General features: G+C 37.9%; 1 protein-coding gene across 2 annotated transcripts in view; it reads right to left on the bottom strand.

The window, feature by feature from the left end:
• Nucleotides 1-6800: 6800 nt before the first annotated feature.
• The window catches only part of LOC123540212 (lipid droplet-associated hydrolase-like), a 31785-nt gene continuing 22448 nt past the window's right edge, over nt 6801-16137 (bottom strand). For both annotated transcript variants that reach the window (XM_045325046.2, XM_045325045.2), the window contains exons 3-4: nt 11270-11404; nt 6801-9827 (exon numbers count right to left, since the gene is read on the bottom strand). In XM_045325046.2, coding sequence (XP_045180981.2) covers nt 9166-9827; nt 11270-11404 — 797 coding nt within the window. In that variant the 3' untranslated portion in view covers nt 6801-9165. The remainder of the gene's footprint in view (nt 9828-11269; nt 11405-16137) is intronic.

The following is a 16137-nucleotide window of genomic DNA, read 5'->3' as shown; positions in this document are numbered from 1 at the left end:
GAAAACAAGTATAATTTAGAAAAAAAAAAACAAGATAAAAAAAATAAATGTATCGGTCAGTTAACAAAATATTGTACAAAGAAGTGGGTTTTGAGCAGGCTTTTGAAAGCAGCTAGCGTGTCAGCTTCCCTGATCTTGACAGGAAGAGAGTTCCAAAGCTTTGGAGCAGTGCACGAAAAGCTGCGATTGCCATACATCATGGTATTAGATTTTGGCATAACCAGTGACAGCGTGTCTTGCGATCTTAGGGTCCTGACCGGTTTATACACTTCTAGCATATCCCTAATATAGGCAGGGGACTGATTGTGTAACGCCTTAAAGGTGTGGGTCAGAACCTTGTACTGCACCCTGTATTTCACTGGCAACCAGTGAAGCTCCTTCAGAACCGGTGTTATATGATTGCGACGGAGCGTCTTAGTGATTACGCGAGCTGCAGTGTTCTGGACATGTTGCAACTTGTTAAGTGTGCTGTTTGGTATACCACTTAACAAGGCATTACAGTAGTCTAACCGTGAAGTAACCAGGCAGTTTATAAGGGTTTTGTGGCATCACTGGTAAGATACCGTCTGATGTGACCTATTCTGCGAAGTTGTGCATATCCAGCCCGGCACACCGAGTTGACTTGTTGTTCCATATCCATACCGCTGTCAAATACTGCTCCAAGATTCCTAACACATTTCGTGGATTTTATCACAGAATCACCGACCTTCACAGAAACGTCATCAATGTACTTTGAGTTACGCTTTGATGTCAATAGCATTACCTCAGTTTTGTCAGCATTGAGCTTCAGCATGTTGGAATTCATCCACGAGACAATTTCAGTCAGACAGCTCTCAATGCGGCGCAAAGCTTCACTTCTGGCCACAGCCTCTATCGGCTTAAAAGATAGGTATAATTGAGAGTCATCAGCGTAGAAATGATGAAGAAGTCCATGACGTCTGCATATGGCACCCACGGGTTAGTGTACATGATATAGTTCTTTGGACCAAGCACTGACCCCTGGGGCACACTGTTTTTTCATCAACGTAGCGTCGACAACTCACCATCAACGCATACAGTTTTGATAGCGGTCACTAAGATATGATGACATCCATGCAAGTGCTTTGTCTGTGACTCCAAAATGATGTTCGAGCCGGTGTACAGTGTTTGGTGATCAATCGTGTCGAAAGCCGCAGAAAGATCGAGTACACGAGGACTGTTACAGAATTCTGATCGAGAGATGTGAGGATGTCATTCTGTACCTTTATCAAAGCCGACTCAGTTGAATGAAACTTTCTGTAAGCAGACTGCAGTCCCTCATGTAGCTCATTTTCACTCAAGTGCCGCTCAAGACGCGCATCTACTACCTTTTCTAAGATTTTTGAAATGAAAGGGAGGTTAGATACAGGTCTGTAGTTTTTGAGAATGTTTGGTTCAAGACCTGGTTTCTTAAGCAGGGGTCTTATCCTAGCACTTTTAAACTCTTTTGGTACATAATGTGTCAAACATACTTTTATTACAGGTATCACTTACATGTAGCATGAAACAATGCAGCTTAAAACGAAATCACGTTCTATATATATGCCAACATGTTTAACAAGGAAAAAGTTATGCCATGTATGGGAATCGAACCTGCGAAAATGGATATTTCCATAGAATAGATAGACCTTCCTTGAGCTCTACTGACTGTACTTATGACGAATAAGTATTAGCTAGATCATAACAAAATTAGTTTTCTATAGTGGTATATTTCTGCCAACTACATATCCACTTATTTATGTAGACAGCTTTCTCTAAAAATGTCACATACTAGTATCCAGTTATTATCTGGCAAGTGGCAAAGGTACGTGTTTTCCAGATAATTATGTTAACAGGACAAAACTGCCTGTTAATGCCCATTTCTGCCGTCCACATATTCACATAAATAAGTGGTTATTGTGAAAATTTTCTTGATATCCAGTTAATATATTTACCAAAATTGGCGATTAACGGTTAGACTTTTCGTCCCCTATACGGAATTGTCACGGTATAGAACATGAATATTGAAAAAAGGAGAAAACGTATATGCCACCACGTAGCTCAGTCGGTACAGCATTTGGAACGGTATTCCAAGGCCCCGGGTTCGAGTCCCGGTCTGGCTGTACATTTTTCTCATCCTATGATAGCATGAATGAGTGGTACATTTGGCGCCCAACGTGGGACCTTGACAGCATTATACTGGGTGGACGGATAGCTCAGTGGTTTGCACACTGGCCTTCCAATCCTGAGGTCGGGGTTCGATCCCCGGCAGCTACTCGGGAATTTTCAGAAACGCTTTTCAGTGTTTCCCATCCAACTAGAGGTGTACTGGTCAAGAACCCAGGGAATCCTTGCGTGTATCAGTGCTATACACTGGGCACGTTAAAGAACCAGACTGTCTATTCGAAACGAGCTAGGCTAAGTTAGCCGGATAAGCCTGTATCTGATTTTTGATCTCTCTGTCGTGGAGGCTTTGTCTCACTCTGTCCCTCTGGTCAGATCGCTCTGTGTCTGTACTAGTAGAGGATGAATTATGCGCCCTGTGTGGCTGCATTTGAACTATGTAAAGCGCCTTTGGCGCTATATAAATCTGGTATAATTTAATGTACAACGCCGGTGAATATACTATGTGTAAAATTAGGCGTTTAATCAAATAAAGCAGTTTCAGTTTCAGTTTCAGTTTCAGGTTAGTCTCTGACGCATGTAATTGCTTGATTTATAAAGTACCCGCTAAAATTCGAGGAAGAATTTCAAAACGGCGGGAAAATAAGTCACGGTATAGAACTTGGACATTGAAACGAGGAGAAATGTGTAGGCGGTCGTGTAGTTCAGTCTGTAGATTTTCGGAACGGTATTCCGAGACCCCGAGTTCAAGTCTCGGTCTGGCTTCACATTTTTCTCACCCTGTGACAGAATGAAAGAGTGTTTATCCACCTCATCCCCTACCACCAACCCTAATGGTGTGTGCCTATAGAAAGGATTTGGAATGATAAATTTGCATAATTGTTATGCCCCTTTATTGTTCATTCTTATATGACTAACAATGCTTTAATCATCACGACGATGTTATGTTGACGTCACGGAAACGTGATATTTAAGGCCATGTACGCATCAAGAAATAGCGCTTTCAAATTTCATGAACTATTTTACGTAATAACATGTTTTAAACAACATGTCACATTGCACAAATGTTTTGATTAATTTATACACATACTGAATTAGTTATTCGCTGTGCAGAATAATTCGCAATAATTTTCGCTCGAACTGAATTCTGCCGCAAGACGTTTTACCGTTTCCGGTCCTGACGTGTTTTAACAAATACCTACTATTGGCGCAATGCTTGCGCGAAGAAACAGTTCCATCATATTTGATATATATTTTACAATAAAGAACATACTAGAATCGAAATAATTTATGGCAATACAGTGCTTTATCACTATTTATACACTCGGGCGGTTATACGTCGTCCGAAATAATTTCACTCGGGCTGCGCCCTCGTGAAATTATTACGCCCGACGTATAACCGCCCATTGTGTATAAATAGTGATAAAGCACTGTTTTGCTATAAATTATTTCTTAAGTAATGATAGGGGACGATTACGTGATATTGCCAGTCATAACTGACTAACTGACAAAAATCGAGATACCTAGTTAACGTAAGTGAATATGTGGATGGCAGAAGTTATCGCCCGGAAACCGTTTTACTGTTCCTGGTCTTTGTGACTTTGATCTTATACCTACTGACCTCAAAATCATCAGGGGTCATCTGCTGGTCATAACCAATCTCCCTATCAACTTTCACGATCCTAGGCCTAAGCAATCTTGAGTTATCATCCGAAAACCGTTTAACGTTATGGAGCAGACACAATTTTTACTTGACCTTCAATTGTGTCAATGACCTATGACCTACAAGCTTAAGTTATGTACGTGCATAATCTACATATTGCCCTCTTCACATACCAAGTTTTATGAACCTAGCTTGAATAATTGTTGAGTAATTACTGGATCCAGATTTGCGATCGGACAGACAGACGGACGGATGTCATTCCTTTAGCCCCTTAACAACGCGTGGGAGACTGACAGTTATAGTGATTTTATTGAAGGAAGGAATGACTTTATGATACTTCTTTCCTTATACTGTACTCCGACATTTTCAACACATTAAATCTCCTCTAATGCCGAATATATTTTTCAAGATATTTCTTGTTTCGTCTCATATTGTTCCTGTTCTTAGTGCAACTGTACTGGCATTTTTTGAATTCCTTTGAAATCTATTATTTGCCCTAGAGACCTAGATTAATACATCAATTATAAAGTAGAAAAATATAGCTTCAAGACTATTAACAAGGTTCTTCTATGATTTGACCCAGTTCCCTAGTTTAAGGCCTCAGGTAACCCAGTTTTAAACTTGACCTAGGTTTCATAGAAAAAATATTCTAACTGTTTATTAAGACCAAATAGTTTTTTTCTATGATTTGACCTAGTGAACTAGTTTTTGATCTGAGGAAACCCAGTATTAGAGGCACTGGCCTCTAGATCGTTCAAAAAATCGGTATCAAGAAATGAATGCTATGGAAACACATGAAATTTAGTTGTTTTTACTAATTTTTACATTGAAAATCGAAAAGCGTTTGTAACGCTCACTCGAGGTAAACTGCTATAATAATAAAAATCTATATCTAATGACGTGTAATTCACATTCATCCGTGGAGGTTTTTGTAACGACAGCGGAAACAAAATTTTGCCGCGGCGGCCCGGGTTCGATTACCGACGCGGGCATAATTTTTTCTTGGCTTTTAAGGTGAATATAAGGTAGAGATTGTAGTATCTACTGTTAAGAAGGTTTCCCTGTTAATTGACTATAGTGACCTAGTTTTTTTTAACTCGGATGACCCAGTAACGAATTCGTCCTAGATTTTACTGAGGGTAACATTTTTATAAAGACACATTACGACTGAGCCAAACTCGTGCTACGGTGCGCTTACACGCTTATCATGTAAATATATACAAAATTTAAATATACTTATCAAGATAGGGCCTAAGCTGCTCACCTGGGGAGGTTTTTAACATTGTGACATTGCTTCTGACCATATTTGATCAGCATGACTAAGTTCAGCAAAGGATGCCTCAGATCAAGTTTGGTTCATCAAGTTCACGACAAGAAGTCATTTAAAGCTCCGGCAGATCCTACCTTTAATCAAGAGGAAAAAAATAAATAAAGGAGATGTCCATTCATGGATACTACAAAGTTATAGGAAGACCTTTTCCGGTTCGTAAGAAGCTGACTTACTTTCTTTTCTGTTTTTACCTCTGGACGCCCAAAATAAGCCAAAAACCATCTGAACAAAGATGCCAACTTTAAGGGTGAACAAGTCAGTAAATTTTATTATTTTTAATTCAGAACAAGTTTGGTGAAGATCTATAAAGTGATTCATAAGAACATGTGTATATGTTTAACATTATCATTCATCAGATGAACAAAGTTGAGAGCAGGTCTTATGAAGATGCTACATACCAAGTTTGGTGAAGACCAATCAAGTGGTCACTTAAAAGTTTTTACATTTTTTGAACTGGCGACCATATACAAGTCCATGCACAAGCATTGGAACAATTATGAGAGAAGTCCATTCAAATATGCTACAGATCAAATTAGGTGAAGTTTCAAGTGGATCATGCCAAGAAATAGTTTAAAGGTTTGAGCTCTGACGGCCAACAAAAGGGGTCAAATATAACCATATGAATAAACTGAAGAGCAGTCCATAAATGGCTTTTACAAACCATGTATGGTGAACATCCACCAATGGTTACCGAGAAGATGCCATTAAAAAGGTCACTGTTCAATCTTACGCTCTAGCTGCACCCTTAACGGTCAAGCAAAACCATTTTTACAAACTTGAGAAAGGTTTATACAAGAATAGGTACAGAAGACGAGAAAAGAAGTCATTTAATATTTCCTTTATTATATTTTAGCCAAAGTGATCTCTAAATGGATCAAGTGGAACTATTTAAACACATTTAAGTCAATGCAATGATAATACAGACAAAACTTGTTGACAATCCATCAGTGGCTCATGAGAAGTTGTATATAGAATTTTCTACTTTTAGCTGGGTTCCACATAATGGTCTACAACCTATGTTTGTAGATTTCTTTCTCGAAATCTGGCAATTGCTTTCGGAGCAGTAGATTTTTCAGTTGTTTCCTTTTGCCACGGCAACAAGAATCCTGCATGTTTGAAGGAATCTGAAAGAGGGCCTACCAACTTGAAGGATCATTCCAGTGAAGTTTGGTTAAAACTGGCCTGGTAGTTTAGGACATGAGGTTTTTAAAGAAATTGTGGACATCCAATGGTCCTAAAAGCTCACCATGAGAACTTCGTGAAAGATGCGCACTGGGTATCTTTAAACTTCTTTGGGATCAGTGTTTGGTGAAGACTAATAAAGCAGTTGAGATGAACTGACTTTCTACTTTTCCTTTTTGACTTTATTATAAAGTAGAATTTAGGTGAGATTCAAGCTAAAATGCTACCAACCAAGTAGGATATTAATCCATACAATGGCAAATGGGAAATGTTTTTTTTCTACTGTGGCGAGGACTTATTTGAAACATCCATGAAAGATACCACTAATTACCAGTGAATTGACTCAAAAGTTGTTTCATATAATTGAGACTGCAAGACAAACACCAGAACTTTGACTCTGGTAAGCTAACAACAAGAAAAGGAGATAATTTCGAGTAATGTGCAGATGGAAGAGTGTATGTTTATGATACTTCTAATAGGGAAAAAAAAGACCAGAAAAAAAAATAATTTAAACATTTATTGAAAGCTTTGTGCACAAATAATACAAAATTTCCCTGAAAATAGAAGATAAATCACAGATTTGCATAAAAATCAAACGTAACAAATGAGCAACACTTGAATTAGCATGCTGAATTAGATGGGACTGCAATTATAACTAAAACAACTATTTCTAGAATAAATTGCATCAAAAAAGAGATTACGAGTCCGAAAGAATTAGTTTATAATGATCGAGCTCGGACGAACTGTTCCATGTGGCATGCGGAATATTTAAATTTATAAAAGCATTTTTCCGTACATATCATTTCGATTCTTATATCTCCTATATGCAATAAAGAAAATCATATAATGTAGCAGAAATTGTTTTCAGTCTGAAGGTCATTGTGACATCGACTTACTGATCTCAAAAACCATAGAAGTCTTCCACTGTCCACAGGTATTAAATCTTAAGAACTAACTGAATTGCTTTGTATTTACTTTAATCTTTTTATTACCATAAATGAGTCATTTCTATATCTGGATGTCAAAGCATGAAGTATAATGTAAAGATATGTTACTTCTAAATTGCCAAAACTTTAAATAAAAATATGGATACAAGTCCCTTTTAATACATGTATAAACATGTATTATGTTTATCTTTTGTTATTTCTACTTTTGCAGAACATGATATAAACCTGGACACATGTCCTTTTTCATTATATACATATAAATAAGTAATGAGGTGCCCTAGGAATGGGTTGCCCGTGATTTTACCATTTGTGTTTACATTAAATGTCAGTGTCACTTAGAATATGTACATGTACGTTATACATGACCGATGCTTTCTAATGAGGTGGATTTTATCTACAGTAAATGATATTTTACATTATTTAATGTGGTAGTCGTTACCAATACTTGTGCATGTCAGCTCTTTTTATTGAAGTAAATCCTGTCTATTTTTACTTCACATGTTGCTGATTTAAGACTGTCAGCAATATTGCCGGTTTGCATTATGGTCAGTGACGTCATTAACAGTTTTATGTCAGAATTCTAGCAATTTTTCAACTTCTGCCCCGTTTTCTACATGATTTGTACAAGGATCGGAGAATTTTCAAGAGTACTGTCTAAGTCACCTAGCTGGACTAATGAATAGTTCTGTATTTTCTTATCAAACAACCAGGTTTTACCTCCCTTGTCAATGGTAGCCCCTAGGCAGGGTGGTTTAGTCGCATGGTGTCCAATCATGCTCCACTTATGAATCCGTTAACAATGAGAATACGGGACAAGAAATGTCTGTTGACAGTCTTTTGGGTGTTTCAGGTTAAAATGCACAAGTCTGAGTTAACAAGAGCACGTAGAACACGAAATGCCCCCCTTGATGCATTCAGTAATTGCACAAGAAACAGTGAGTTCTACTGTTCCTGGTCAGTGACCTTGACCTTTGACCTCAAAATCAATAGCGGTCATCTGCATGTCATGATAAATCTCCTTTCTTAAGTTTTGTGATCCTAGGCCAAGCATTCTTGAGTTATTGTCCGGAAACCGTTTAACTGTTCTGGATCACTGTAACCTTGACCTTTGGCCTACTGACCACAAAATTAATATATGGGTAATCTGCTTGTCATGACCAACCTCCCTTTCAACTTTCATGACCCTAAACCTAAGCGTTTTTGAGTTATCATCTGGAAACCGTTTAACTGTTCTGGGTCATTGTGACCTTGACATTTGACATACTGATCTCCAAATCAATAGGGATCATCTGCTGGTTATGACCTACCAACCTATCAACCTTCATGATCCTAAGTCCAAGCGTTCTTAAGTTATCATCCGAAAACGGATAGGTCTACATACCGACCAACGTCTGCAAGACAACATACCCCTCCTTCTTCGGAGGGGGACATAATAAAAGAAGGTCACTTCCTGGACTTACTGCTTAATAGCAATAACAAGAACAAATCAGTGAAAAGAACAGCAGTTAACAACAACATATCAGCAACACTTTTGCCCATGATGAAATATTGCTGATTGTATGTGGTGATCCAGATAAAACAGCCAATGGTGATTTAGGAAGCATAAGAAATGTGCTGCAGTCTGGTCAGGATCCATGCTGTTCGCTTTTAAAGCCTATTGCCATTAAAGAAACTGTTAGTGATCAGCATGGATCCTGACCAGACTGCGCAGATGCGCAGGCTGGTCTGGATCCATGCTGGTCGCAAACCCACTATGTTGGTTTTCCCATGGCACAGCTCAATTGCAAATTGTTTCGTTCATTCAACAGGCATGCTCTGCATCAATGTCTAAGATTTTATCACAGATTTTCTACAAAATCAATTTTAAAAAGTGTTTTTGATTTATTGCAACAACCCTGAATAATCCTACAAAAGTAAAATCATTACATAAAGTCCTGACACCATTTTGAGACAATATTTGCCATATCTAGACTGGCATCTATCACATATGCATGACTATACCCATTCTCACAGACGCGTACATCACACGTTGGGAAAAGCTTCTTAAAATCTTCCCCATAATGAGGTGGACACCAGTCATCAGACTGTCCGAAATAAAAACTGAGATAATCCAAATGACTTGCAACTAGCGTTTTGTCCAACTCTGCCACTTCCGCCATCTCCTGATGAGCCATAAACAAAGAATTACTTACACAAAATGGGTTTAACAAACCTTCTGTTGCTGAATGTACACACTGTGGCACATTTTCATCTTGAAAATGACGCCGTATAAGCCATTTTTTAGTTATTTGAGGAAGAAGACTGGCGCCTGAAACAAAAAACGGTGCCAGCCATCGCAAGTACTTTAAAACTGGTGTATACACTCTGCCATTTGGTGACACAGCCATTCTTTCTATTGTTGGAAACAACATAAAACATCGTCCTATTGGCTGCTCTAATTGGTCGAGTATCTTTAGAATGATATAACAGCCAATGGAATGTCCAATCAGAAACAACCTTACATTGCTTGGAATGTTTTCTTTGATGAATGCCACTTTATGTCGGATCTGTCCATGCAGGGTACAAACTTCATAGCTCAACTTTCCTAAAAATGAACATTTATTTTTGAAAATTTGATGAATATCTGTATTAAGCAAACAATAAACTAGAGCTATCACTTAATGTGTCATATCCCCCGCTTAAAGCTTTGTTTGAAAAAGGTTATAACTGTAATAGTACTAATACATATTTACTCCCTGTAACCATGTGTAATTTTGAATACTACTTAGCGAAACTTTTTACGTTCCATCAAGAAGGTAATTTTATATTTATTCAAAAAAGTTACAGTTCTTACGCTTTTCTGTGCCAAGTTACATGGAATTCCCTTCACTGGCTTTAAAAATACTGCTTGCACAAAACTAAGCACAGAACATTTTTACAACAACAATAACACATGTTTCTTCCTTTCATCTTTTCAGTTCAAATCACATTAAATTCTATGAAGTGGAGTCGAAGTGACGCTCTTTAAATAACAAGAGGGCTATAGTACCTTTAAGTAGCTCACCTGAAACAGACTATTTGACCTTAAATAAATGTACACGACACACTTAATCATGAGTAACTGTGTTATGTATAAAGAAGTGGTCCCTAAAAGCTGCCAAGTGCCACCACTAGACAAATTCTGGAAAATTTCAAATCAAGTTTGTTTAAGATATTATACTGAAGAATTATTAGTGCCCTAAACTGTTGTTTGGGCCTAAAATAACCCAACTTCCTATTAAGCTCATCTGCAATATTTGTAGTAAATGTATATGGTATTATTGATTACTATCCCGGCAGCTTGGTTCCTTTTGGTGCAATTACGTCCACTGACCAATTATAACATGTTTTGCTGCTGTATTTTGGTGTGCTCTACAATTATTTTCAATGCATACTTAGAAATAAACAGGCTGTATTTACACAAAAACGTAGCTTATCTTGAGCTCTGCGTTCATGAGAAGCAGTTGCTTGTTACCTCTAAAATAAGCCATTCCAAGAAAAAGCTCCTTTGAGAGGACCTCATAATGATCATGTAGTTCATGCTTGTTGAAGATTAATAGGTTGTTCATAGGAAGAGCTCTAGTTGCCCCTAAGGGTCAATTATTCCATTCTGAACTAATTTGGAAGGAGACATAAATAACGCTACAAAGTTTGAGTGTGTGAGTGAGTTGGGTTTTAAGGCGAATCAACACAAAACGGTCATATCGCCAAGTCAAAGTTTGATGAAGATCCATCATGCAGTTCATGAATAGTTCTTAGAAGTATTTCTATCTTTACCTCCAGGGGTCCCTATATCGGGCAAAGCAGAAGCATTTGAACAAATATGAGGGATGAGCTTGCCAAGATACTGACCATTTGTTTCAGAGGAGGACACGTCTATGTAATTTGTGGACAATGGACGATGGATCAACCACCTATACTAAGAGCTCACTCTAAACTTTCATTTCAGATGACCTAAACTTGGAAGATGACCTACAATATTCAAAGAAAACATAACTTCATACTTACTATATAAAGCTTGGTTTCCAGCAGGCGGAAGTACATGGCCTGCATGTGATACTCCCCATACAGGAATAGTACCGTGACTGCTAGTAAACAGGTGACTCATGAAATGGTCATAGTATTCAACAACTCCAGGATTACCTGGAAAAAAGAACATGGCAGCAATTTGAACTTAACTGGTAAAATAAGAAGTTCTCTGGATGTTCAAGTGGCATGTCTCCACAGGTTTTTTCTTTTTGGGGTTTGTGGGGGAGGGGTTGATTTTAAAGTTGTAACTGGGTCACATTCCCGGTTGAAAAAGGTATCACTGTTCACTACTTTGAGGCAAAAAATTTAAATGGTACTAAATATTAATGGAAAAAAGATTGTTCTTTCTCTGCATTAAAAAAAATAAACCAAAACTAATACCAAGGGTGATGATGCTGAACAAACTGAAATTCTAAGTAAACAAGAGGACCATGATGGTCCTGAATCGCTCACCTGTTCCCACATGACCCAGTTTTGAACTGAGTATGACGTTGTTTTTTTTTATTATTTGACACAGTGACCTAGTTTTTGAGCTCATGTGACCCAGTTTTGAACCTGACCTAGATATCATCAAGATAAAAATTCTGAACAATTTTCATGAAGATCCATTGAAAAATATGGCCTCTAGAGAGGTCACAAGGTTTTTTTATTATTTGACCTACTGACCTAGTTATTGACTGCACATGACCCAGTTTCGAATTTGACCTAGATATCATCAAGGTGAACATTCTGACCAACTTTCATGAAGATCCATTTGAAAGTATGGCCTCTAGAGAGGTTACAAGGATTTTCTATTTTTAGACCTACTGACCAAGTTTTTGACCGCAGTTGACCCAGTTTCAAACTTGACCTAGATATCATCAAGATAAACATTCAGACCAACTTTCATACAGATCCCATGAAAAATAAGGCCTCTAGAGAGGTCACAAGGTTTTTTTTTATTATTTGACCTACTGACCTAGTTATTGACCGCACGTGACCCAATTTCAAACTTGACCTAGATATCATCAAGGTGAACATTCTGACCAATTTTCATGAAGATCCATTTGAAAGAATGGCCTCTAGAGAGGTCACAAGGTTTTTCTATTTTTAGAACTACTGACCTAGATTTTGACCACAGTTGACCCAGTTTCGAACGTGATCTAGATATCAACAAGATGAACATTCAGACCAACTTTCATACAGATCCCATGAAAAATACAGCCTCTAGAGAGGTCACAAGGTTTTTTTATTATTTGACCTACTGACCTAGTTATTCACCGCACGTGTCCCAGTTTCGAACCTGACCTAGATATCATCAAGTTGAACATTCTGACCAATTTTCATGAAGATCCATTCAAAAGTATGGTCTCTAGAGAGGTCACAAGGTTTTTCTATTTTTAGACCTACTGACCTAGATTTTGACCGCACGTGACCCAGTTTCAAACTAGACCTATATATCATCAAGATGAACATCCAGACCAATTTTCATACAGATACCATGAAAAATATGGCCTCTAGAGAGGTCACAAGGTTTTTCTATTATTTGACCTACTGACTTAGTTTTTGACGTCACGTGACCCAGTTTCAAACTTGACCTAGATATCATCAAGTTGAAGGTTCTGACCAATTATCATGAAGACCCCATGAAAAATGTGACCTCTAGAGTGGTCACAAGCAAAAGTTTACGGACGGACGGACGCAGGAACGACGGACGACAGACGCTGCGCGATCACAAAAGCTCACCTTGTCACTTTGTGACAGGTGAGCTAAAAAGGGATTATAATTCATGAAAAATGTGTGCCAGAGTTATGCACCTTGTGCCATGTGATGTGGGTAATGATGTTGAACAACCATTTTAAGTTTGAATCAAATCCATTCAGTAATAACAGAGACAGAGTGAAAGTGCATCAAAACTTTCACCTGAAAATCTTAGTGAAAAGGGGGGATAAAGCATGAAATATTGGTGCCAGAGTTATGGTCCTTATGTCATATGCTGGGACGAGTAGGATAGCTCTCTCTATACTTCCTACAGTCCAGCTAAAAATGTGGAAAACACGAAATGCTGTGACGTCACCAATTCATACCTAAATATACGAAAGCCAGTATTTAGGATGTTAGTTCATTTAGGATTTGTGAAATTCTTTTTGTAATTATCGTGAAAATTAAGGGATTTAAATTTTGGAAAAAAATGCACACATTTGTCCGTGGATACTTTGACTTGCCCAAAGTAGGATTTACTTGTCCCGGGCTTCGAGCAACCCAGTCACTACGAAGACTGAAACAGTTAATAATAATCAAAACAAAAAATCCCATAAAACTGAAAATATAAACCCCCAAAGCCAAAGGAGTCATGATGACCCACTATCAAAATGTCCAAGGGAAAACCATTGGTACCAGGCTGTCCCTAAACTGTTAATTATTGGGTTTGTTAGCAGCCCTGACTGTGGAAGTATGTGGGGTCAGTATAATAACTGCAGGTGGGGTTGCCATGCCCTAGCCAAGTCCCTATTATGCTGACCCAACATATTTCTATGGAGGGTCACTAACAAATCCAATAATCAATTAGCTTTATTGACCACTTATTTTAAGTCTAACCAAACTTGTAAATTTACTGACTGTCCACAGAGTAAAAAAGAAAAAAAAAACAAAAAAAACACGTCTGCTCTTTAGAAGTTCTAGTGAAATAGAGAAGCTTGCCAGTAAACTTAAACCCTGAAAGCAAAACCAGTGTAAGTACAATAGCCATCCAGTCAAGCTAAACTGTAATCATGATGCAAACAGTGAAATCAGATATAAAACAAGAGTGACAAGACTGCTCACCTGAGAAACAAACCATAATAGTGTAAACATGTTTGACCTAGTGATTTCATGGAAACAAATATTCTCACCAATTTTCATTAAGATTGGACCAAAAATGTGGTCTTTAAAGTGTAAACAAGTATTTTCTTCAATTTGACCTAGTGACCTAGTTTTTTAGCCAAGATGACCGACATTCGAATCTGACCTAGATTTAACCAAGGCAATCATTCTGACTAAATTCAATCAACCTCAATTGAAAAATACAGCCTCTATCGCATCCAGAACATTTTTCTTTGATTTGTCCTAGCGACCTAGTTTCTGACCCAAGATGACCCATATTCAAACTTGACCTTAATTTCATCAAGGCTATCATTCTGACCAAATTTCATGAAGGTCAATTGAACAAGAGGACCATGATGGTCCTGAATCGCTCACCTCTTCCCACATGATCCGGTTTTGAGTATGACATCGTTTTTTCTATTATTTGACATAGTGACCTAGTTTTTAAGCTCATGTGACCCAGTTTTGAACTTTACCTAGATATTATAAAGATAAAAATTCTGACCAATTTTCATGAAGATCCATTGAAAAATATGGTCTCTAGAGAGGTCACAAGGTTTTTCTATTATTTGACCTACTGACCTAGATTTTTAAGGCACGTGACCCAGTTTCAAACTTGACCTAGATATCATCAAAGTGAACATTCTGACCAATTTTCATGAAGATCCATTCAAGGGTATGGCCTCTAGAGAGGTCACAAGGTTTTTCTATTTCAAGACCTACTGACCTAGTTTTTGATCGCAGTTGACCCAGTTTCAAACTTGACCTAGATATCATCAAGATAAACATTCAGACCAACTTTCATACAGATCCCATGAAAAATATGGCCTTTAGAGAGGTCACAATGTTTTTTTCATTATTTGACCTACTGACCTTCTTTTTGAAGGCACGTGACCCACTTTCGAACTTGACTTAGATATCATCAAGGTGAACATTCTGACCAATTTTTATGAATATCCATTCACAAGTATCGCCTCTAGAGAGGTCACAAGGTTTTTCTATTTTTAGACCTACTGACCTAGTTTTTGACCGCACATGACCCTGTTTCGAATCTGACCTAGATATCATCAAGATGAACATTCAGACCAACTTTCATGAAGATCCATTGAAAAATATGGCCTTAGGAAGGTCACAAGGTTTTTCTATTATTTGACCTACTGACCTAGTTTTTGACGGCACGTGACCCACTTTCAAATTTGACCTAGATATCATCAAGATGAACATTCAGACCAACTTTCATACAGATCCCATGGAAAATATGGCCTCTAGTTAGGTCACAAGGTTTCTCTATTATTTGACCTACTGACCTAGTTTTGATGGCACGTGACCCACTTTCGAACTTGACTTAGATATCATCAAGGTGAACATAATGACAAATTTTCATGAAGATTTCATGAAAATATGGCCTCTAGAGAGGTCACAAGGTTTTTCTATTTTTAGACCTACTGACCTAGTTTTTGACCGCACGTGGACCCAGTTTCGAACTTGACCTAGATATCATCAAGATAACCATTCAGACCAACTTTCACATAGATCCCATGGAAAATATGGCCTTTAGAGAGGTCACAAGGTTTTTCTATTATTTGACCTACTGACCTAGTTTTTGATGGCACGTGACCCAGTTTCGAACTTGACCTAGATATCATCAAGGTGAACGTTCTGACCAATTTTCATGAAGATCTTGTGAAATATATGGCCTCTAGAAAGGTCACAAGGTTTTTCTATTTTTAGACCTACTGACCTAGTTTTTGATGGCACGTGACCCAGTTTCGAACTTGACCTAGATATCATCAAGGTGAACGTTCTGACCAATTTTCATGAAGATCTTGTGAAATATATGGCTTCTAGAAAGGTCACAAGGTTTTTCTATTTTTAGACCTACTGACCTAGTTTTTGATGGCATGTGACCCAGTTTCGAACTTGACCTAGAAATCATCAAGATGAACATTCAGACCAACTTTCATACAGATCCCATGAAAAATATGGCCTTTAGAGAGGTCACAACG

The sequence above is a fragment of the Mercenaria mercenaria genome, chromosome 16 (genome assembly GCF_021730395.1).
Source record: "Mercenaria mercenaria strain notata chromosome 16, MADL_Memer_1, whole genome shotgun sequence".
Classification (NCBI taxonomy): Eukaryota; Metazoa; Mollusca; class Bivalvia; order Venerida; family Veneridae; genus Mercenaria; species Mercenaria mercenaria.
This window is presented reverse-complemented; position numbering and strand designations above follow the sequence as displayed.